Source organism: Thermobia domestica, chromosome 3 (genome assembly GCF_964235325.1).
Source record: "Thermobia domestica chromosome 3, izTheDome1.hap1.1, whole genome shotgun sequence".
Lineage (NCBI taxonomy): Eukaryota > Metazoa > Arthropoda > Insecta > Zygentoma > Lepismatidae > Thermobia > Thermobia domestica.
Genome location: NC_137456.1, coordinates 309,904,092 through 309,930,687, shown reverse-complemented (window position 1 = coordinate 309,930,687; position 26,596 = coordinate 309,904,092). Strand labels below are relative to the sequence as shown.

The window sequence follows — 26,596 nt, the reverse complement described above, 5'->3', positions numbered from 1 at the left end:
GGAGTGGAGTATGACCTTAAAAGTTCAATTGGTTTAAAACTGTCACTATTCATCTCAGTGACCCCAAAAACTATGAATTCAACTCTAATATTGGTCGTTTTCGATTATTTTCAAAATGCTCCCATGTTATTCTTACGGGGACCTTGCACTCCCATATCGCAGCTCAGGTATGACATAGGGACCTGGAATAGGACATTTGGATAATTTCTTCTGAGAGCTTTAACATATATTAACATTTCATGTTTCTATATATTATGTTTCACGAGTTGAAAAACGCTACAGACAGGAAACTTATTGTATTATTAATATAGATACCAGTAAACCATTACTGACGGCGAATAATGTAAACAATTATTTTTATCAGTTATCAGTTATACTGGGGACGGCAAACTATTTAGAGCACAGGGGCGCACAATATATAAATACGGGCCTGGCTAAATTAGAAACTCTTCTATTATTTAGAATCCTTTTGCGTCTTCCTATTTCTGTTTTACCATCAACTGGGAAACAGGAAGAAATTAAATATGTTTTCAGTGCACCCATTACATTACATTAAGCGCGCCAATTACAGTATATTCACTGTTAACCGACAACGGGACCAGACTCTGGTCGGATAATGAAGTCGATTAGAACGAAAACCATTGCTTCATTGACCCAAAATTGTACAGAACCTCTATAAAGGCTATCAAGGCTATAGTTCAACAAATTAAAGTTACCGAAATCAGAAATTTCGACCCAAGCTGCCCCGATGACACTCAGTTGAACGAAATACTGTATGCTGAATAAAGAGCAATAGACTATCACACAAGCCACACATTTATGTATGTAAATATAAACTAATTATTTGCTGAGCAAAACTACATATTTTCATTAAAATTGAACACGTGTTACAGTTTCGCCAACTAACTCTTCGGCTTCATCAGACTTATTTATGGTATATGTGTATTGATGGAACAAAAGCACAAAACTGAAAAAAAAAAAAAAAAAAACTGTTATTGAATGAAGTACAGTACTGTATTTTATAAACACACGTACTAGACGAAGGAAAACACGTTTGCATTTATAAATATAAAAATCTACTTTAAAAAGTGTGTGATTCGTTGAATTGTACTGTTGTGGAACACCGACGTAACTGATAACAAAATGATTATTTCTTGGAAGACTGGCAGTTACACCGACGCACAGTGGGGCGAAAACGCAAAAAGCTGGCCAAAAGTAAAAAAAAACGAAAGTTAATAACATAGGAATTTTTTATGTAGTTGGCTAGAGTGATGTTAGATGGGCCCAAATCCATAAATAGAATAGGGTTTTTACTTTATTCTGACTACCTGAGCCACTCTTAAGTAGACCCGTCAGCAGGTCAAATTCGTAGAGAAGAATAGAAGAATTGTGACGCGTCCGTTGAAACGGTTGTAACTTTCGAACGCGTTCATAGTTTTTAAATCTGTAAAGTTTTCCTATATTGTACTGGTAAGTAGAATAAGTGTATGAAGTGAAAAATTAATAATAATGATGTAATAATTTATAATTTGAATCGCAAGTCAGGCAAAATTTTCACATTGTTTATATATTTTATTAACTTAAAGCGTTGAAAACATTATATGCACCCTCGTGCACCACGTTCATATTTTGTAGAATGGTAGTCTGAATATTAATTAATGCTGTCGACAAAAACGTAGCTGCCAAAACGTGCCAATTACGAAGCGTGTTGATGTTAATTATTGTTCATTTAATGTTACAGTGACAAGTCGTTGCAGTTATCATAACCGAATCAAATACCAATAATTTGTGTCATTTAAGTAATAATACATTTCTAATAAATAAGAACATAAGTAACAAGTAATTGTTCATCAAAATATGTGAAAAAAGTGAATGTTGTTAAAGATACATTGTGAAAATTACGAAGTATGTTGACATTCTTTTTATTCCGCCATTTTGTTTCTTTTCAACTTTCGTTGCAGAATCGTAATCAGCAACCTCAATAACCCCTTTATCGCCACTTTTGAGAATATTTCTACGACTTTTACGACTTTCGCAAATTTTATTCCGTCATTTTGGATCCGCCATTTTGTTTTTTCCAACTTTAGTTGCAGAATCGTAATCAGCAACCTCAATAACCCCTTAATACTAAATTTCATTCAATTTGAATATAGTTATCATATTTTGGTCAGCTTTTTGCGTTTTCGCCCCACTGTGCGACAGGTGGTTAAAGAGAAAGCGGCTAAGACAAAGAACATTGTTTTACTTTCATTTATCTTTCCCTGAAGATGGTCCTAACTTTTACACAATCTGTTAAAAATAAGAGGAATGATATCCTTCACAGCGCACTCAAAAAGAAACAAAAAAAAAAAAAACTATTTCTTGCCACGGACTCTAATTTTATGACAATGATTTCCTTGTGTAATTGAGGAAAAATATCACCACCCCTAGTCTAAGAAGGAACAGTACTCATTCTACAGTCCCACTATTAATTTAAATTTACCTCCAGACGATAAAAATAGGAAACACGTTAGGATTCAAACTAATAATTCATGTTGTCTGAATATGCCATTCCCTTGTTCATTTTGCGACTAGAAGAAAAATTACGGGGAAAAAAATACACGATCACCTTGCTCTTCAAGTAACAACAGGAACTTATGTCATTAAGTCAAATTTTATGCTTCATTTACCTTGTTTAGGTTACGTGTAAAGCATATTATAAAAATACGGTGTACATAACGGATTCTCCCACAAAGTTGCAGATTCTTGGATTAAACAATTCAACACTGATTGAAAAATTTTAAAATACACACCTTAGTAAACGTAGCAGGAGGAGCGTATGGTGCAGCAAGTCTATCAAGGTGTGACATGATTACTACAGCAGTTTGCCGCAGATCGACTGCCACGCTATCATCTTCCGGGAGTTGTAGGTATCTTAGGAAACACTCTGTTGGACTCACCTAGAGAACAAAAGGAAATACATGTATGATATGAATTAAAATGCAAGAACTTCCAACTAAAATAGTTCATTATCTTATTATAAATAACACTAATTGTATTAGCTATAATTAACTTTCAAATATAATACACTGTACAGCGCAGTAAATTAAATAATACCATTTAATACATATGATATGTTTGATTGTGTTATTACTAAAGAAAAATCATATGCTTATAAGACAAGAAGTTACTTAAGCAGAAGATGCTTACACAGAAAAAAACAAAACCTCCTATCTTTAACAAACTTACAAGTTTCATTTCCTATTGGCTCCGGTGATGATAAAAGATTTTTAGCAATCAATATACAAATAGTTACCAAGATAGTGGTAACCACCTGAAGAAAATTAAAATACAATGTAACTGATTAATATGGTGTGGGACTACCGTCAACCTGCAGAAAAGCTCTGATTCGTCATGCAATGGAGACGTAAGTCATGAATGTGGTTTCCAAAGGAATATTGTACCATTCCTCATGCAATGCAGCACTGAGTTACGTCAGAAGGATAGAGAAGGGTGTCTGCTATAGAGTCTGAGCTTCAGAACTGATCACAGATTTAATAGTGTTGAGGTGTGGGAAAGCGCAGCGATCCCTGTTACAGACTTCGCTTCCATCAATTATTACTTTTCGCAGGTTTTATTTTCCATGAGTCCTGTAGATCAACATCAGTCTGGACAATGTTTCTCGTGATACATCTAACGCACTGATCACTTATATACATTTGCACTAACCAACCGCGCATCCACAATTTGGCCTCTTTGAAACTGAGAGAGGTCTTCCAGCTTGCATCACCACCGTTTGCCCATTTCAACAAGCGCCTCCGTTCTATCCCGCCTGATGTACTACAAAAGATCACCTAACACACCACTAACAACGGCGAGACGCTGCACCCACATTCCCAGTGTTACTAGCACATATATCTTACGTGCTGTCAACTACAGATGTTTCCATTATTTTGATAAGCATCCATATCATTCTGAATCTCACATTAAATATTATTAAGGACAAATTATTGATATACATATAAATAAGTGGTCTGCATTGTTTTCCAAGTATTATCGCAGAGCAAGTTCAACATCAATAAAGCAAAAAAGCAGAGGTCATGAATGGCAGACTTAGCTTAATATTACACATGCTAAAGGTGATTAGGTATATAACCAAGAACTATGTTTTTTCTTCAAATTTTCCGGTCTCTATACCAAAAACATTATTTTCAATTCAAATACTAAGGATTAAGAATTTGGGTTCTTAACGTAAATAATTGACGAATTCTCATTTTTACAATAGATGTACACTCATGTCCAAAATGATTGTCGCATATGTATAACTGTCTTCTTGTAAGAATACAATTTGATAATGATTTTGAAGGGTACTTTTAATACTGATACTATGTGTATAATCGGGAACTGTATATTTGTGGTAAATTTCATAGGAAAAGAATTATAAATACGAAAATTAGAATGAGTAAAACAAAATGCTGCTAAATGGGGAAGAAAGTTTTATTTCGTTTTATTGTTTTTATTTACTGCTCTTCTGACACGAAATTTGCCACATACATGTCTTTGCCGATTATACACAAACTAACATTGTACGAAATACCGCTCGAATTCGTTATCAAACTATATTCCTACAACATATTTATAAACACGCGACAATAATTTTGGACATGAGTGTACATACTGTACGTACAGTATTTTCATTACATAATCTGTTTCATCGAAGCTTTAAATAAAAACGTCTTCTCTGTCTGTGCAACGGCATTAAATGTACAATTGTACACTTCAATTGTAACACTAAAAATCGCTGTTTTGTTTATTAGATGAAAAATTATATATAACTTATAAGGCGCAAAATAAAGCATAAAGATAATTTTTAATAATTAGAACCATTACTTACTCTTTGGGAAAGAAAAAAGAAAGGGCTACTAAGAGAAAGCTGTTCTCAACTTTCAAATTATTGATGGCGGAAGATGAGGTAAGTCACCAATATATTTGAGACTGGTTTTCTTTTCGGAGCAGGAGGTAAGCGAGAGTCTCGATTAAATTTATTACCGCTACCTGTTATAGCTGAGCAATTTAATATACAGACGAAAATATACGAAAAGCACCTTATTGGCATAAAATGAAAATAATCGCGTAAAGCAATGAAATTTGTTTTGGAATTTCAATCTTGCTATTTTCACTATAAATTAGTAGGAAACAATAATGTAACCGCTTTCCGAATCTGTTCCTCCTGTCCCACCAACGAGTACTTTCAAGAGATCTAAACTTACCTGGTTGAGACATTAAAGAACATTTTCGAAAAAGGATTACAGAACTTTTCTCGGATCGCTCTCAGGTCTCAACAATGAGATGAGCATCAAGCACCAAGAGGTTCGGATGTCTCGTCTCGAAATCCTCATGCACATCCACATGATCGCTCAGACCACGACACATAAAAACACCATTCACACATGCAACGAAAACACATTAAATAGAATAATACTATGCTTATTTATTAAATGCACTATGTGCAAAAAATCCAAACACTAAACACTGATATGGATGTAAACACTTAACTATTACCACAAACATAAAATTACACTTCACATTTCACGAGATAATAGCCCTTTGAAATTATATCACATATATATATATATATATATGAATATTATATTTGAGGGTTCACCACAAATACTTTTCTCACACCACTAAATAATGCACACTGGGGTTAACACTGTGGGGTAACACTGAAAATAATCCCAGAACGTTAAGTTCCTTACGGCTATGCTGAGAAGTCACCAAAACCTTAAGGTGGTGTAAGCATGGAATGAATTTCCGTCCGTACGGTATAAAAATCAGAAAAATTACTGGGAACTGGGTCAGCGGACCCGGGAATTCACTAAATGGAGGCTAGCCGCTGAGTAAGTCCTTGGGCGGCTACTTGGCTTATGTCCCTTTGCTTACTTCTACAGCGAATTAAACCAACATATTGGCTGTATTGACACACGGAGGAAACTCCTAGAATTGAGGTGCTCCAGGTCGAGCTGGGTTGATCAACTGGTCAATGTTAGCAGTTCATTTTAAAATGTAATCAGATTAAACCACATGTATGGATATGCAAATTAGATGTTGAAAGAATTTGCGTTAATTCATAGTTCACTGGCCACAATGTAGAAGAAAACGACAATAACTCGATCGTGAGAACTTCAAGATAAAAACTGGCGGAACGATATTGCTCGGTAACGATTCGGCTGGGTCGCACCTGTCATGCTAAGTATTACCATAAGTAATTAAAGTTGTAAGTAATTGAACACTTAATTTAGTTCCAGGCACTCACACAATTTAGTCTTTGCATATTAATGAGTAAGGAAGAAACACTGAAATATCCTAGTAATAGAAATACGATTTTCATACCTATAGTTCAGAAAATGAATAGCGTCTTTGTTGCTCACTAAAATCTTCTCACCGTGAACAACGTTTCACATACATGTATTGGTGAACGATGAAAGACTCTATTGTTTTAGTTCGTGGGAAGGAAATTGGGTTACTATACCCTGGCCGGTGAACGATGATTTCTGACAGCTTTGCACAAGGCCACGGCGAGCGAGCAGAAGACAGCAGGTCAACCAACCTTGGGCTCAGAACCTGTCGCGTCTCCATGGTAACAACCGCACATTGCCAAACTTTCTCTAATCCCTCTGACCCTCAACGAAAAAGCAGACGATTTTCCCCTTGCGCGAGAAGCACATGGCAACACCGCACTCCTCAGTTGTCCTTGCGAGCTGAGCTGTCAGAAATCATCGTTCGCCGGCCAGGGTATAACAGCTCCCATCAAAGAAAACAAATTACTTGCGTCGCAAAAATAAAGTATAAATCGAAGAATGGTTTATGTCTTTCCAAAATATACAGTGTGTCCACAAAAATTACTTATATAACCTGGTGACGGTTATAATGATTTCAGCACAAGAATGTGCATGTTTTACTTGTAAATTATTTGATAAATTCAGTCAGAGAAGTGGGTAAGACACAAGTCTGTCTGACACTGAGAAACAACGAAATATAAGAACCCTAATGTGACAAAACACGGTGTAGTATAAGCAAGAACAGATGGTAAAAAATTATTCTTAAGTGATAAAAAGTATTGTAGTAAGTTCGACATTATTTGCATAAATAGTAACCTGATTTACAACGTGAAAATCTCAATTTCCGTAGAGATATGGCTTACCCCCTTACCTGACTAGAACCCAAAACTGCAAGCTTGCTATGCAACACATGAATGTTTTACTTATTTATTCATCAAAAAGATATAAACCAGAAATATAGATAATGAGCTAAAACTTACGTGTTTCTAAGCCGTGTAGCATAAAACAAATTAAAAATGAAATGAAATGAAATCTTTGAGTTTAACGTCCCACGATTACGCCGGCTAGGCTAAAGGAGACGGTGATGATGAGTAATGAATGAAATGGTGGAATGAAGAAAGTCGGAGGAAACGGGAGGACCCTGAGGAAACCCACGCACACAGTGTTTGTCCATCACAAAGTTCACATGGAGGGGGTAAAACAAATTAAGTAAAATTATAATATGAACAAAAAAGAAGAATAGTTTATACTTACTGTAATAGGTATATTGTCGTCCCAGACATCACTGTCGTGTACTTTTGTCTTGCTACATGGTATGTTATCGAATCTTCTCAGTAAAGGAACTAGTGGGGCGCTTGTCCCTGATGATATGACCCTATTAAAAAAAGATTCACTTATTGAATGAAATTGTAACACTGACATATATAAGTTTCCATTGTAAAATAATCATGGTATTTTATGTATTCAAAGATTTTCAAATAGGTAATTCTAAGCAAGGAGAAGGAATACAGAGGAAGGTAGGAGAATATTGAATTAGTCTGGCAATGCCATTTTCGACTTCGTTCGGTTTGAATTAGCATGGCAGCAATTTGAGTTGCACTCATGGTGTCGTGAACGTTAGAGAATAATATGTTCGCATACGATTGTTTTGTGAAAAGTGGCGAATAAGTTATTGAAATACAGTGGATCTCTCGGCCTTGTTTCAATATTGGATGTCAGAGACCATTGGAAGTCGCAGTACTATTTGAAAGTCGATAAGCGCCTTTCGAACACGTGAAATTGTAATGAACACAAAACCATTTTCTGTTCCAACGGCACGAACCACAGAGAACGAGGAAAGGGTACGGGAGTCCAACACGAGGACTCCCAACTCGTTGTGCTCGGTAACATGAAAGACTGAATGCAAGTAAGGACAAAGATCTTGCGTAAGGATTTGGGATTAGAGCTGTACGAACTAATAATTGTGCACAAGTTACAAAGGAAAAGTAAGGGCAATGCAAACGTTCACTTTTTGCCGGTTACGCCAAGCCATGTCCCCAAGCCATTTGTGTAACGATTTGGTCATATTCTGTGGCCTTTACGGTTACCCTCGATCTATTAATATGTGATTTCCTTTTGTGGAAGTACCTCAAGTCTCGAGTTTGCGAAGAAAGGCCACGCACATTGAACGAACTTCGAGCTGATTGCCCATTCATCAGCCAGTGAGACTGATTGTCCAAGAACTATTGAAGAAGTAGAAAATCAAAGAGCGACTTCATATTTGCATTCACCACGATGTAGTTATTTAAGTTACATTTTTCTTCATATGTAATTTGCCTGGAATCATATGTAGTCTGTATCCTTTCATTATAGTACATCAAATGTTAACTACATATGACTATAGTTGTATTTTCAACGTCCATTTTCTGTGACGCACTCTGTATATGTTAATAATGTTTATCTTGAATTTTATACATTTTTGCGGAAGTTTTACCCAAACAAAAAGAATTACGAAGGGAGTTTTCGAGTAAGTAGATGCATCGAAACAGCGAAAAAATAAGTATATTCTCGCAATGCCAGTCAGTAACGCACATGTCAAACAAATATTTAGTGTAATGAAAGCTTATTTTAAAGAGAATAAAATAACAGGATTTGCGATGGCCAAAATTATGTTCAGAAAAGCTTGAAAATGACCTGTCAAGATTCCTGCGAAATGGTTCTGGAGAATATAACTCTTTCTTACGCAGAAAGAAGATTAATATATTAATATATATATATATATATATATATAATACAAATTAAAATTAAAAACAAAGTAGCCATCTATAATAACTAATGTTTTCTGTTATTTTCATTTAGCCCGCTATAGTAAAAGTTTATTACTAGTAATGGTAGTGTTAACAGTAAATGATAGTGATAATAACTTAGAAGCTGAATGCTTGGAGTTTAGCGTCCCTTCTCAGCACTGAGGCAATGTAAGAGGTGAACAGATTTAAAGTAGAATCTAAACCACCATAATGTGTTGAAATTTCACGACCTTCCCACAAGAAACTGAGACCTCATCGCCAAAGGTGTGCGTACTAGTTATTAGGACAAACAGTAAGACCTAATGGTTACAAGCAACGATGGTAAAAATGTACATAAACCTTCAATGTCAAATTTGAGTTCCGAATCAGCTGGTCTCCGGGCTTGACTTCAGTTCAATCTGGCAACCCAATCATTATTCGTACCTATCCATAGACAATACAGTTAATGAAGTATTACACATAATTATTCAACCTTTGAAGATTTTTAAGCAGCAAGGTCTAATCGGGAATTTTGTTTCTCCAGAACAATGATCCTGTCCACCGTGCAGCACAAATACATCTGAAATTGTGTAACATACATCACTATCCCTTTTATCATACTCTCTATTCCGACATGCTTCCGTCAGATTGTTATGTGTTCCTCCAACACAAAAAATTGCGCCATTTTACATCAGATGAATAGGTTATTACTGTTACAGAACGTTTATGTAAGAACAAAATTCGTAACTCTTTGAAGTTCTGAACAGAATTTTTACAAATAGTTTGCGAAAGTCGAAGTGCAAAGCAAAATGAAATGAAATCTTTAAGTTTAACGTCCCACAGTTATGCCGGTTAGGCTAAAGGAGACGGTGATAATGAGAAATGAGTGAAATGGTGGAATGAAGTGGGAGGAAACGGGAGAACCCCGAGAAAACCTACGAGCACGGTATTTGTCCACCACAAAGTTCACACGGCGCGAGCTAGGATCAAACCAAGGACCAAAGTGAAAAGCAAGAAGGGTACTGAGCTTCAAAGCATTTACAAAAATTATCCACTCTTACTGCACTCCAGGCCACGAACTTTTCACCACCACTTGTGAAAGTTTTTTTTTTGTTTGTTTGTTTTTTTTTTTTTTTTTTAAACTGTTATATTATTGAGGAATAAAGAAATTTTTTGATAGCTCTAATTCATCCAAGAAAATCCTTCGTTCAATGGTGCAAGGAAGGAATCCACATCTACATTCTTCTTCGAAGAAAACAACAGAGCACTTACGCATCACCCACAAACTCAAAATAAAAATCCTATTTGTGCTATGCCTGTATTTATGTTTAATCATGACTTGACAGTTGAATATAAAAGCACCTTCACACATTAAAATAATTCTATTTGCGTTAATTAATAAATATAAAATACTTACATCCTTAAGTATTTTTTATTTTTTATTTTTAAAAAATACAAACAATTGTTTAATTTAAAGTCGTATAAGACCACCTTAAATAGCTTACCTATTATCCACTTCGTACTTTCCTTTGTCCCATAAATTAAGCAAAAGTAAAACAGCATCCAATAAATGACTTAAAGATCCCCTCTGAGTTGCTAATTCAAGCAAAAGACAGAGGGCTGTATGCTGGTCACTAACTGGAATTTCCGCTGAGCCTCGGCCTCCATTTACATCCCTACAAAAATAAAGTATTTCTCTCAAAATAAATTTAATACGTTTATTTATTTATTTATTTATTAACAAAGGTCTTCATACAACAACTACAACTATTTTACACTACAAGCAATCACAAAGCTGGAACAGGATGGAATTTGGAAGGAAACTGGCCAATATATTTAGAGATAAGATTCCAGTATTCATCGTAAGTTGGATTGTGGCAGAACTCTGGTGAAACTTAAGTCTAGATGGCTGATCGCGGGACTCAAGCTCGGGACCTCTGGGTTACGAGTCAAATATGTTGACCGCTCACGTATGTTTCTTTCTCACTAGTTACTAGCCTCTTTGTCATAATTAGTCATGGTGCATCAACTTTCAATTTCTTCTCAGTTTCACCTTTCTCCATTATTTTACATTACATTTTATTATTCCCTTTACCGTTTCCTATCCCAGCTTTCCTCATTACTTCGCTTTGTTAATCCACATTATCTCACACTATGTTTTATTAAAAATTTCTGCTGATTTTGCTTCTACCATTCCATTTCTATCGATTCTAGTTGCTTTGTGTGGGTCGCGTCCCTTTCTCTCTCTCTCTCTTTCTAATGCTTTCTACTCTCTCTACTGAAACACTACAGTGCAATGATTTTTTGTCGAAATATTCAAAGTGACTACAATCATATCTCTCCCAGGTATCCTTTCATCATCATCTCTATTCAGGACACGCCATCGAAGACCTGTTGGAGGCTTAAAACTTAAGTGTCGCTAGTCAATGCCTTTTTATAATACAAGTATTATAATTACACAACAATTCAATGATTTCCAACCACCATAGTTGCACACTTATTATTCAACAGTGAAAAGAATGTTAGGTTGAAGGTACCTCTGAAAATTCATAGTTTGACTCACTCGGAAGAATTTCACCTGTCGTTCGCTGCTCCTGTACTAGATCCAACACAGTAAACTTGAGAGAAAGAGTTGTGTGTGCTGCATTTTCTAAGCTCAATATGTAACTCTTGTGTAAGGACTCCTCGATAGCTGAAAGAATTAGTAAAGTTCTTTCTGCACACCCACCCTACTGCAGAATGAGAGATCTGACTTCATTCCCATCAGACAATGTGAAGCTTTTCTGATCTAACGGAATGAAAAACTCCAAAGCCAACAGAGCGAACGTAGAGGCATAACTAGCTACCCGACTAATTTAAAAACAAGAGACTTCTTGCATTTACATGAACGACACGGTATTCATGCATCTATTTCCCTGGCATATCTCTAAACTAACTCATGCAACAGACACCATGAATTTAGTCTCATTACAGGGTTCCTACTGATTTGGAGAAATCTGTTTCCCTGACTTTTCCTAATCTAGGGACAGGAAGTTCCCTGACTTTCATGACAGGTGTCGGATGACGTTGACATATAAATAAGGAATAAATAACGGTGAATATTTATATATGAGTACATTTGTTCCGAAAAATAGTAATCAATTGCCCATACGTACAGCAATAAAAAATATCAATAAAAAACAACTAGGCATAATAGTTGGCTAAGCTGAAATTGGTATACAATTACTGTTAGGAAAAAATATATGTAAAATTTCCCTGACTTTCCCTTATTTCCAGTCTTTTTCCCTGAGCTTCCCTGACCGTACCACTTTCCCTGAGTTTTCCCTGACTTCTCTGACCAGTAGGAAGCCTGCATTATTAGGATTACGTATAGAACTTATAATACTGTAATGTTAGTATATACGTACGTCCGTTACTTCACACAATAACTTTTGAATGGGAGTGAATTTTTTCATTCATTCTTCGCAATAAATAGGTAAAGAGATTATGTCGGATGACTTCGTTAATGCAGTCACTCCATTAATATTTTAACGGGTAACACAACTTAAGTTCATCCGTTAGTCTACATAACTCTTGAACGCAAGAGAACATCCTTTCGCTCTTTTTTTCTGACATGTACCTCGTAATTTTTAAACTTGGAAGCATCATAATTTACAAAGCACAGACGTGTACGTGCAAAAAATTTGGATATTACCACGGCGTTCATAAATTGTGATAACGACACATGAGTTGCTATTTTGCTTAGAGACTACACGTAAGTCGTGTATAGTAAGCAGACAGAAAATTATCAGCAAGAACTCTTTACAATACGAATGTCCTAAATTTCACAAGCAAGATTTCAGTATGTTGGATACATCGAAAGTTGTATATAATATAAAAATCGATGCTAATTTTACGTTCCTACAGGAAAATCTAACGGAAATTCCTTACAAAGAAAGACATCTCACTTAGGTTAAGATTCTGGAGAAGCAAGCACGAGACCGTAATATCGTTTATAGTTAATGAAAAGCAGAATAATAAAATATTTATCTTAATGCCTTGCAGGCTAAAGAATCTAGGTGCGAAATAAAAGTGGATGACAAAAAGGACAATAAAATGATGTTACTACGGGGAAAAGGAAGTATAATACGAAAATCACGAACTCTCACCTAATTCTACATTTGTGTGTTAACTTAACGCACACAGCATTTTGTTCGGACGCAAACCAATACAGTTCACATACTAGAATAATGAAATTTTGGGGATCTTCGAAATTATAAAAGTACAGATTACAATCAGTAATAATAGGCACAATAATAAGTAAAAGAAAAGGATTCGTATTCATTACAATAGAAACTAACGGAAGCTTTTGAGAAACATGATCCCCATTATCAGCTTCAAAGAGTCCGAAAAAAAAATTAAAAATTAAACCGTAAAAATTAAATGGAACGGTGAAACGATAAAAAGGAATTCTAAAATAACTGCACAACTTCACATCACACTATGGCAAAAGAACCATTATCTTTGATTACTTTTGTTTATCTTCCTTTCTTTTCTTTTCTTTCTTGATGGTTTTCAAGTTACAATCTTCATCATCAGCTTCAAAGAGTGATCAAAGATGGTTCATTTGCCATAGTGTTTTGTGACGTGAATTTGTGCAGTTCCTTTGAATTGCCTTCTTTTTACCTTTACCTTTCCACATGCTTTTTACCGTTTAATTTTTAACCATTTTCGGACTTATTGAAACTGATGATGAGAACCGTTTTCTTCGAAAACGTTTTTAATTGTTTTTATAATTATTGCGGTAAGTTCGAAGCATTTCCGAAATTAATTTGTTATAGTCAAATTTGATTACACTGAATTTTTCGCTCCTTTTCTTTCTTTCCTTCTTTCTCCACTTCAAGACGTACGCGTTTTTCTTGTAGTGAAAACTGCTTTGTAGCTTCTTTTCATCCATACTGCCATTATAAAGTTCACAGGAACATGCTTTACGAGCAAAAGACAAAGAATGAATGCGTGATGCGCCGAGAATAAACGAAACTGCTATGCAGTGATATGAAATCGTACTGTTTATTGAGTGGTTTTAAATTTTACACTCCTACTTAGCCAATAGTGTTATTTCTTGCACTGCATGATGATTCGCAAAGCCTATCGAATGCAATAATGTTAACTGATGACTTTTAAAATCGCTATCCTGCTCGACCGACCGTGTACACACGGAAAAGAAAGTATTCTTCAGTTGACAAATTTTCTTTTTCCCATTAACTCGGGAACAAACGAATCAATCTGGATCTTTTTGTCGTTATCTTTAGAATAGTTATAATTTGATAACTTACCGAATTTGGTACTCTAATAGATTAATTTATTCTTGAGTTATTAGGAAAAGAAATTTTGTCAACTAAAGAATACTTTATTTCTTGACTGTACATGCATGAAAAATTGTTATCATCTGAATAATAGAATAATATAATGAAAAGATATTTGTATTATAAACAGGATGAATTTAAAATGAATCTTGAAAAATAAAGTTAAATATAGGCATAAAGAAGAAGTTGTAATGCATTATACTGGAAGTAAAAAAAAAAAAATTCAAGTGTACATGAAATGAAATCTTCCAGTTTTACGTCCCACGGTTAGGCGGGCTAGGCTAAAGGAGACGGTGATGATGAGAAATGAGAGCAACGGTGGAATGAAAAAAGTGGGGGAAAACGGGACCAAACCCACGCACATGGTGTTTGTCCACTACAAAGTTCACTTGGCGCAAGCTGGGATCGAACCAGGGGCCCCATACACAAGAGGTGAACGTTCTACCACTGAGCCACCGCAGCTCCTTAAGTTAGAAATTCGTTGAAATGAAATGTTTTTAACACATATTAAATAAGGAAGAGGAAAGGAGCCTAAAAGTAATTCGCAATGAATATTTCGTTAGAGCGTTCGCTACAACCACATTTTACTGTAAACTAAGCTACTATACGTGTGACTTTTATATGGCGTCCATACAAAAGACTACTTTAGCAAAAAAATATTTCAAATGAAAGTTAAACTCACTACATTAAATGTAGAAACAACTACCATCTTACCCTAATACTACTGATCTAAGGAATTTTGATGCTCGTTCAACCACTTCTAGCCAAACAGACGACACGGAACTCTCGTCAAACAAAGTGGCTTCTGGAAGAGACTGCAGAGCTTCCAGTGATTCCTGCAGAAGCTCGCTACAAAGATCAGCATCTTCACCTATAAAAAGAAATAAAAACACTCACTACTACATAAATATTAAAGGAAAATCGTCAACTACTAGCAGTAAAACGAAACCAAAAGCATCAAAACATTCCTTTCGTAACGTATAAATTTATCTTTAGCCATCTATTTACCAAAAGAATGTTTTTTCTTTCTTTACGATACTCATCGTAAAGTCTGACTAATGATTTTAATATGAAAGTGCATAAGCCATGGCAATTTCCACTAAAATACCCTCTACTTCAGTGGAAGGAATGTGGCCTTATTTGGATTCCTCCACATAATGAAATGCTTTTCCTTATCAGTGGTGACCTGTCTATGCAAGATCTCATCTACTTTGTAAGGTAAGTTCTCAATACTCCTCACGTCATCTGACATTAATATATCATTGGTTGATTATGCCGACTGACTGGACTGTGTTTGTGATTGGTTGAAACAACATTTTTTTGGTCTGCTTGAAGCGACAACTGCCTGAGAGTTTCAGATTTGTATTTACGTTCTCCTAATACTTTGAAATAATATTTGTATTTTGATTTATTACTCATGTGGAAATGAATAAAATAGCTTTTGTGTCTGAGTTGCAACGTGACTTTGTCGGAAAGCAATTCAAGTAATAATTACTCCAGTACAGCCTATGCGCCATTTTGAGGTAAATTCCTAATCTTATATTTTGTGTTTAGCTCTACTGAAATGAAGTCAAATGTCAGTTGAGTAGTGAGACCGATTTTGTGCTCCTAGTAATGATAAAAATGATTTATTCCAGTACTGTTGAGATGAGCACTATCACCGCGAGTACGATAACGCTTATACTAAAGCTTCAGGCTAGGTTATAGCCCATCACCGTCGTATTTTCACCTAAGTAGCAGACCAACATTCGTTCTATTGTATATATTTGGTAATGTTTATTTTCATGAACTGTTGTTTAGTGAATGTAAATGGAAAAAAATACGCAGCACCAGCAAGAAAACAGTGATATCCCCATCGAAAAAGAAATAGATCAGTGGATTTTGGTGTTACGTAGGTTGCTATATATATTTCTGGCCTAGGCAACACTAAGTGTTGCCAGGTGCAATCTGACATTTCCATTGGAAAGTTTGACATTTTGTAGCATAAATGTACTCAGAACTTTTTGACTTACGACAATTTTTTTTTCTTTTACAGGTACTTGAAGAAATCAACTTGGCAAAAAAATGGAATTAACTCGTGAACATTTTCGTGCGATCATTTTTCACAACTTTCGACGTGGATTATCACGACAAGAGTGCATCGATGAACTTAAATCTTTGTATGGCGACGAAGCACCATCCTATAGCACTGTGAAAAACTGGTACAACGAATTCAATCGTGGCCGACGCTCGCTCAAAGACGAATTCCGTGAAGGTCGTCCAAAAACAGCCGTTGTGCCAGAAAACATCGATGCCGTACGTGAACTGATAATGCAAGACCGTCATGTGACTTACCGTGAGATAGAGGCATGCCTAGGCATTTCTTCCACCAGCATACATTCGATATTGCATGAACACCTGGCCGTAAAAAAGGTTTGTTCTCGTTGGATCCCGCACAATTTGACAATCGCTCAAAAGAAAGCTCGTGTGGATTGGTGTAAAGAAATGCTGAAAAAATACGATCGCGGTGCTTCAAAAGACGTTTATAAGATCGTCACAGGTGACGAATCATGGATCTATGCGTATGAGCCCGAAACAAAACAGCAATCGACCGTGTGGGTCTTCCAAGACGAGCCAAATCCAACGAAAGTTGTTCGTGGAAGAAGCACTTCGAAGCAAATGGTCGCCTGTTTCTTCGGCATAACTGGTCATGTGGCGACTGTTCCGCTTGAGCAACGTAGGACGGTCAATTCTGAGTGGTACACCACCATTTGTTTGCCTGAAGTCTTCGGAGAAATTCGAAAAATGAACAAGAGAAGACGAATCATTGTGCACCATGACAATGCGAGCTCTCACACATCGGCTCAAACCAGCGCATTTTTGACCGGCCAAAACGTCGAAGTGATGGGTCATCCGCCGTACAGCCCTGACTTGGCACCCAATGACTTCTTTTTATTCCCACACATCAAGAAAAAAATGCGTGGTCAACGATTTTCGTCGCCAGAAAATGCTGTTGAAGCATTCAAAAACCATGTTTTGGAGGTGTCTCAATCGGAGTGGAAAAAGTGCTTCGAAAATTGGTTTGAGCGCATGCAAAAGTGTATAAATCTTGATGGAGAATATTTTGAAAAACAATAAAACCATTTTCGTTGATAAATATTCGTATTTTCATTATTAGGCCAGAAATATATAGAGCAGCCCTCGTATCATATGCTATTTGAGTACTGAACAATAATTATACCCCGAAAAGGGTGATAAGGCATCAATCTTATGGTATAAAGACAAAAATCACGAAGAAACTCAGAATATTTGTTCCTTCTGGTCTCCTACATTTACTTAACTACTTTCTTCCTTTTACAAACAAATTCAGTATTTTTATTAACGATATGCTTTTCTTTTTAACTCATCACATCGTTTAAGCAAATCTAACCATTACATGTATATTCAAATAACTATATAAAAAAAATCAATGATCAATTTGTCTACGAACGTCTACTTCTAGCGATGAATTACAAGAAGTTTAGACAGAGATATTAGGAAAAAATATACGAATTTGTATTTATATTATCATTCCGGCTTGTAAAAACAAGGAAGAATCTCCATCAATCTTGACCTTCCCATACACAATACACAATATACAGAAGATAACATGGCAAGTTGACCTCACAATAAGCTCAATTTCTTTACTCTCTTTAAAAGGTTTCATTTGATTAATATATATAATCACACGCTTGGAGTATATCACTTCCATTTCAACTAGCCAGCATCAAACGTGCTATATATGGAGCATTGGACTGTATGGTTAAGAGACTTGGACATTACGGAAGTTAGAGAAGAAATATTTAGAGAGCTTCGAAATATGGCGTTGAAGGAAGATGGAGAAGATAAAACAGACAGAGAGAGTAACAAATGAAGATGTTTTGAAACGGATAGGAGAGACGAGGACGCTTCTAGCAGCATTCTTCGTAGGAAGGTCAATTTGATTGGATACAACTTGCAAAGACATTATTTTCTTCACACCGCCATAGAAGGAAAGATGGAAGGAAAGCGAGGAACAGAAACAAGGAAGATGGAAGGAAAGCGAGGAACAGAAACAAGGAGAAGACAACTGATCGATGATTTATAACAGCGTTTCCCAACCTTTTTCAACTTGCGGCACACTACATGTGTAACTTGAATTCTCGCGGCACACCCATATTATATATATATATACAGGGTGGGCCATTTTAATTAATCCACGGAAATATCTAAAAAATGATAAAACATAGAAGAAATGTTTGAAGTACACGTTATATATTGCTAAGGGGGAAAACCATTTCCGCCAAAAGTACCCCTCTCCACCCCCCGGAAATGGGGGTAACGGGGGGTAACTTTGAAATGTCAAATGGGAACATGGGTCGAGTAATACCTCGTTCGAAAGGTCTTGGAAAACTAAGTAACGCTGTACCAAAATTTGTTTCATATGGAGCACCAGTTTCAAAATGGCCGCCATGATATAGTTCGGAAACTCCAGTAGCCGTAGTATGAAAACCATGGGAGGTAGATGAATGGAACAAAATTGAAATACGTAAATATCATAGGGCATATCGAATGATGTGACCCCTGCGATCCCAGCGTCTTTCCTGAAGGGATCTTGTGAGCTAACTTCAAAATTTCAATGTCCGACCGGACAACGGTTCGGGCGTACGCTTGACCTACCCAATGCTGTTTGGAAGGCAGACTTCAGGGATAGAGAATTAGTGCACTCAGTTAATGCGGATTGCCACAGTCAAGGGCGCCCATAAGGGGGGCAAGGGGGGCTCTCGCCCCCCTAGAGGAAATTGTGCTTCGGAATATCGAAAACTCAATAGAATTTTTAGAATAGCTACAGCAAAATTTGAAACTATATTTGAAATGTCGCTTTTTCTTGCCTCCCTTGGAAACCACAACATGGGCGGCCTTGGCCACAGTTACATTTTGATTAAATATTAGCACTCATGGCATATTGTGAGCTTGAGGGGCGAAACAGTGTGTACGTATATCCCCGAAATGCTTTCCGAATAACCAGCACGCATTGCATAAAAGTTTCTGTGGCGACGGAGATTAGCAAATTCACACGTTTTTAAGTTCCAGCAACAGCATTATTCGACAACTTCTTTCGTATAACGTTCCTTCTGTTTTCGCATCAAATCACACTTAGCCATACAGATATGCGTTACCATTCAAATAAAATTTCACCTTTTTATAGTCACTACAGCGTCATCCTTACAAACAAATGTTTCAACCATACCATACCTATTTGTAAGGTAGCCTTAATTTGCGAATTAAAGCAGAGTTCTCATTTGAACTTTCACTGTTACTTTCCATCCCGCTCACATACAGAGCACAGGAAAAGATTATTTTGCAGGACTTGGATATCTCTCTATACATTATGGCAATTTTACTCTAACATTTTTATCTCTGTTGTATCATTCTCGAGCCTTGGAACGCCTCCGTGGTTTTCCTATTTAATTTTCGTTATTTTCATTTATCTCTACCAGTATTCATACTATGGGCACTAGACGTTTTCTTAGACACATTCACCATGTCTTGGCGATCATTTTGAAAACGGTGTCGCATGTCGAAAATATTCTTAGAGAAGCTGTTTGATATTCATTTGGCTATGTAACATGATGTTACTCGCTTCAAGTTGCTATTTGAAATTTTCAAGTTGGCCCCGGATACCTTTCAGTGGAGTCACCCCGACAACCCTCTCGATGTGCCTTACGTCAGTTACCTACTCCAGTTTTTCTTCTGTTGATTTATCTCCAATCGCTTTCATACTACGGATACTAAACCTTTTCTCTGACACTGATACTATGTTCCGGCGGCCTTTTGAGAACACTGCCATTTCACCTCAATCGTTTTCTCCTGCAAGATGTTTGATTTTGCAAGATTTATCGAACGAGGTACCACTCGACTCATGTTACTATTTGAAATCTTGAAGTTAGCCCCCAAGACCCCTTCAGGGAGACCACTGGGATCACAGGGACCACACTATTCGATATGCCCTATGATATTTACGTATTTCAATTTTGTTCCATTCATTTACCTTCCATGGTTTTCATACTACGGCTACTGGAGTTTTCAAACTATATCATGGCGGCCATTTTGAAACTGGTGCTCCATATGAAACAAATTTTGGTACAGCGTTACTTAGTTTTCCAAGACCTTTCGAACGAGGTATTACTCGACCCATGTTCCCATTTGACATTTCAAAGTAACCCCCCGTTAGCCCCATTTCCGGGGGGTGGGGAGGGGTACTTTTGGCGGAAATGGTTTTCCCCCTTAGCAATATATAACGTGTACTTCAAACATTTCTTCTATGTTTTATCATTTTTTAGATATTTCCGTGGATTAATTAAAATGGCCCACCCTGTATATATATTGCTATTATTATTTGTAAATATAAAATACCGTGGTATTTTTATGTGATTACTGATCTCCTTCTTACAGAGAAGAAAGCTCGATCACTGATTTTCCCCCGTGGTAATTCATAATGCTTATTTTTCATTCTAATTTTAATATAGAAAACAATTGCAATGAAATATACGACTCGGGTTTTTAAAAATCCACTTTCTCTTTCGAAAACTGTATCTAACCTTTAACTAAAAGGGAAGATCACTAAATAACGAATAAATAAACAAATCAATACTTTTAAAAAACACAAATGTAGATAATTTGTATGCATGTCTGATCTGTTGAATTTATTGAATGATAAATTAAAATTTCAAGTTACGAAATAGTCTGCAACAATAAAGAAGCAATAATGGTCATGACAATGATAAATACGTTTTTCAACATAAAAATGTAAAATTGTATAATAGATTTATAGTAGAGGTTCATAGTAATGTGAAATACAAATATACATTTTCCCCTATGTCTTGCAATTTGGTTCCTATAGAATTAATAATTTGCTTTGATTTACTCGCGGCACACCAGCAGCCCATTCGCGGCACACCAGTGTGCCGCGGCACACCGGTTGGGAAACGCTGAAATTTATAAAATAGAAGAAAATATTAAGAGTTAAGAAAGGAAGCTCAAGATCGACAAACGTGGAAGAAACATTTCCAGGTCCAAATCTAAAATTGAAAAAACTCTTAGTCCCAGAACCTACCAAAAGACACAATACTTAATAATAATAATAGTATCAAACGTATGGTAACTATTCCGTCGTTGCTCCCAATTCCTAACGCTTACACATTTTTTTAGAAATATGGAGTAACAAAGAAATAAATAAGTTACTGCAAAGAAATACATACTTTCGGTAAATTATGATAATATTGACAAGAAAAGAAAGAAAGAACACTAAAATACAACATAATACTGTAGATGTAGAGAGGCTAAAACCTGTAAACTTAATCTCAGAAATGCAGAATATGAAAAGCACAAAAATACTCAAAAAATCTACTCAATTAAATTAGCGTACCTGATCTCCAGGCTCTTCGTAAAAAAGCAAAGGAAAAGTTTAAAGCAGCTCGCGATCCAACACGTGCAAGACCAATTGTAGCCTTTTCACTACTCTTCAGGCTGAAATTAACAATAAAAATCAATGTTAATATTAATTTAGACTTAGTAATGCAATTTTCGTCAACAGCAATTGTCATATCTAACAAAATATTTTGACTGAGTAGCAATACATGCTGTACTTAACTCTTGGAAAACAAAAGTTGATACCGTGTTTTTGTTACACTCTGATGTATGCGGAAAACAGTAAATATCTAACAGTGAATGCTGATGAAATACAGAAAAATGAACTAACAAATGTAAAATGTCGTAACTTTATATAACATATCATAAAATTTGAATAAGAATGAATAAAATATCACACTATTCAAGATATTTTGACTAGTATAAGATAATCAATCCAGATGATGTGAGATTTTACTTCAATCAATCCACCAAATAAAATATTTGAATGTTAAAGGAAGTTCTATCCTACTATTCAATAACATACATATGGAATTTCAAATAATAATAATAATAATAATAATAATAATAATAATAATAATAATAATAATAATAATAATAATAATAATAATAATAATAAAAGCCTTGTTACATTTAACCATAAAGTAAATATAGCTCAAAGTTTGAAAACAACACTAATCATATGTCCTAAATGTTCATTTTCCAGAAACCAAAATCTCACAGAACAATACACTAAATATAGGACAAAACTTTTTTTTAAATACAAAGAGTGATTTCGAAATTTAAGGATAAAATATATTCTTTGGTAATTTTGAGGAGGCACCCCTGAATTTTGATATTAATTCTCAACTATTTAAACTCTTTGTAACCACAAATTACACCTATAACGAAATATAAAGACGCAGAAAATATTATTTGTCATATGTATTAAAAAACAAAAGTTTAGATGTGTAGTACAGATGGAGGTATATCAGTTACGCACAACTATTCGCACTGAACATAAATTGTATGTTACAACAATGATCCGCCATCACGATTAACCACATACTGGATTTATACAACTGTCTGTCAATATTGGATTTGATGTTGAAAATTACAGAGGAAACAGCAGTCGCCCACGAACTAATCCCTTATGTACCATACACAGCTTTCTTGCCTAGTGCCCTCAAAAAATCAGCCCTTGTCCCCAGCTAACTGAATAAATCATGAACTTCTTGAGTCTTACGATGTGCTCATATGAGGAGATTGAAAAAGCCATACCTCTTCCGAACAAAGACGTTCATGTTAATGCCAACAACTTCTTTTAGGAGATGCAGCGTTTTAAACCTAACATTACTCGCCTAATGATCTCAGTAATGCCCGACCTTGGACATTAGTAAAAATGTAAAGAAAACATTGTGCCACGTGATATTTGCGATTTCCAAGCGCACATTACATATACCGTGCCTCGCGGCTCTGAAGGCATATAAGACAGATTCCATAAACATGTAGATACCACAAAACAATGAAAACATATGACGTAACTCGAATAGTGTAATTTAGTGCGAATATTTTTTAGCTCTGGATTGCAGTAAACGACTCGCAAATTGGACTCTTAGGCATATTGATTACGAAGGTGGACAAGGCTCAGTGTATTCGGAGATTGACTAGCGTATGTGTTCAAATAAAATACTATTATATAAACAATTACTTTACAAAAACTAATTAGAACCGTTATCACAAAACACAAATACAGATAAACTATGTTGTTAAGTTCTTTTGTTAAGGTTTTAACAGGAGGGTAAGAAGTAAATGAAAGAAATATTTAAAAAAAAAGAAGAAGAAAAAAAGAGAGAGAGAGTGAGTAGCTGAGAAATGTCAGATCTAGAATAAACTTTCAGGGTCACGTAATAATTAACATTTTCAACTTGATAATTATTATATACACAGTAATAAAACTTTACCATAAAGTAAGCTATGTCAGTAATCGAGCACGCGATATTGGTCTCTCAAATGTCAATATAACACATAATAATTCTTCATATCTCAATATGATTATCATGAATATAAGATAGCGCCCCCTCTCTCTCTCGTTCAACTGATTTCTTCGTTCAACTGATTTCTAACTTGTAGTGAATAAAGACTAAGATGTAATCAAATTTAATATTAAAGACATTAGATTGTAATAGCACGTTATTAAAATACACTATCATACGAACCTTCTATTTTCTTTGTTTGATCCGTTACTGAGTTTTCTAACGATGGGCCTGGTTGTTTCACTGGGCATTTGTCGTTCCAAGGCAATGAAATATCTTTGTGCCACCATTAAGCGCTGCCAAAGTCTGCATGCTGACAATGTACTCCCTGCTGCTTCATTACATAGTACCTTCTGCTCGTATATTAATGATCTTAAACAAGCATTAAGTTGAGCAACACCTGGAACAGGAAGATGAATTTTAGAAAATATAAGTAAAGACTATTACTAACACATTCCCTTCATTATCATCATTATAAGAACTCTGTAAATAATTGGCACATTAGGGTACGGTTATACCAAAATTTCCCTTCTCATCTCTTCCTTTTTCTCCTTCAACAAGACGAAAATAGCAAAATGAACACATTGTTTTAAATTGAACTAGGAGGTACTGCATGCTGAATCAAGCTTCATATCTCCCCCCCCCCCCTTTTTTTAAAGTTTTTTTCAGTGGACGATCGAGTGGACAGAGCACTGATTAGCTACTCACACAAGCATACAGCAATTCCGCTTGCTCAGTGACGTATAAAACAGAGTTTCAAGTGTTCTTTTCACTATAAATGTGCTGTTACTGCCTGAGCAGCAGAGAACTCTTTGAATGCGTTCGCTGCCAACCCTGGCTTGTCTTGAATAAGGAAAAGTGATCACTAAATTTGGCATAAACATGCTGTTTTATGAAAGATAAAGTGTGATTAAAGATAGGAAAACTGAAAAGGGAAGAATGAAATAGGAAAATTTCGGTACAACCGTACGCTTACATGTCGCAATTCGTAAGTCTTCATATAGTAGGGACTCCCGATAATATATCTGTCTTGACGTAGGATTAACCACTTTAATAGTCCATCAACTACAGAGTGGCCCAAAATAGGTATACAGTCCCGTACTGATCGGTCATGACATTTTATATCATATACTTATTGTTATCCATACAGGTATTGACTTAGTTTCCTCCTTATCTGTTCAGAATTTATTTTCACTTATACCTTAAGCTCGGAACAAACCGAAGCAAATAAATTCATTATCTTACTCAATTAAAATGTCATACTTGATAGATACAGATCTGTATACCTACTTTTGGACCACTCTGTATATTTATAGTCTTCCCTATTATAGAAAACCTTCAAGTATCGCACTCGATATGTATTAACGTGAATTTGCTTTCGGTGGTCCTAAATGTTAATTTACGTATCAAAGCGATATCATAAATCATTATGTCACCCTAACATATTATGCATATTCAATAACAATTATTATAATATTCAACAACAATTATTATTAGCCACTAACACATTCTAACATGTTTAAACGAAAATCTCAAACTAAACTATATAAATCAATAACTCATTGGCAATCAACTTTCAGTTTCTCCTTTCTACCTATTTTACATGTTGCCGCGTGACAGATTCACTTATGGTACTTTAAATTCCTTATTTTTATTATCCATTTTCTTACAACTCCCTTATCACGTCACTCAGAACATGATGTTTTATCAAACAGTTCTAATTATTTTTATAATAGCGACAGTACTTTTCAGATCAGATAAACATTATTGTTTATGATGTATAAACAGCACACTACGAGCTAAATGCTGTGTTCTCTGACACTGGGTATAAAAACACCTAACAAGACAATATTGGTTATAAAAACACCTAACAAGACAATATTGGTTATAAAAACACCTAACAAGACAATTTTGGTTATAAAAACACTTAACAAAGACAATTTTGGTTACAAAAACACCTAACAAGACAATTTAAAAAAGATAAGTGAAGCACTAAATTCGTTGACTGCGTCTGAAAGAGTTTCCCTGTTCGATTCCAGTCCCTTATTCTGTGACCTTCGTTACCAGATGAAGTCACTCTCTTACTTTTGGTACAAGGTTTTGATATTTCGATAAATTTGTTTATATAGAAAAAAAATTTACAGCGATTTCTTTATGAAAGAACTGAAGATTTAACCATTTTTCTGTCTATACAAACAATGTGAGAGTCCTGTACACACTCTCAATGTAACTCACTCTGTCTTAGGTGTTGCAGCTTCCCTTATTGATGTAATTTACACACTTTAACTTTACACTTCTGTACCAAAAATAAAATTACAATTAATGATGTAACAACCTACTGAGTATGTAACCACTATAATACAGTACATCTCAAATTCATCGACATTTAACACGTTGTAACTACCGAAAGATTTCCTATGTTGAAAACTTTCACAGGCACAATCAACGAACTAAGTGTTCCATTTATTTTTTTTAAATAATTTGATTAAAAATACGTCAAATTTCTGTATTTGATGGGCAGTAAAAAGATCACACACTACAATTTTCTATTTCGTCCGTTACATCTCAACATCTGGAGGATGTTTGCTGACATTTAACGGCGAGTTATGTCTCTCACGTACTAGAAGTTTCAATTTCGTCTGTTAAGTGTCAACCGCTGGAGGATGTCTGTTGCCATCTAACGCCGAGTTATGTGTATCACGTGCTAGAAGTTTCAATTTCGT

The 26,596-nt window shown here is 35.5% G+C and overlaps 1 protein-coding gene across 1 annotated transcript in view; it reads right to left on the bottom strand.

Annotated features, from left to right (window-relative positions):
* LOC145681142 (E3 ubiquitin-protein ligase HERC2-like) overlaps positions 1–26,596 on the bottom strand; it is a 314,525-nt gene that overhangs the window by 256,329 nt on the left and 31,600 nt on the right. Inside the window, 6 exon segments of the mRNA XM_081752576.1 lie at positions 2,793–2,939; positions 7,575–7,695; positions 10,591–10,761; positions 15,145–15,301; positions 21,857–21,957; positions 24,057–24,273. Coding sequence (XP_081608702.1) covers positions 2,793–2,939; positions 7,575–7,695; positions 10,591–10,761; positions 15,145–15,301; positions 21,857–21,957; positions 24,057–24,273 — 914 coding nt within the window.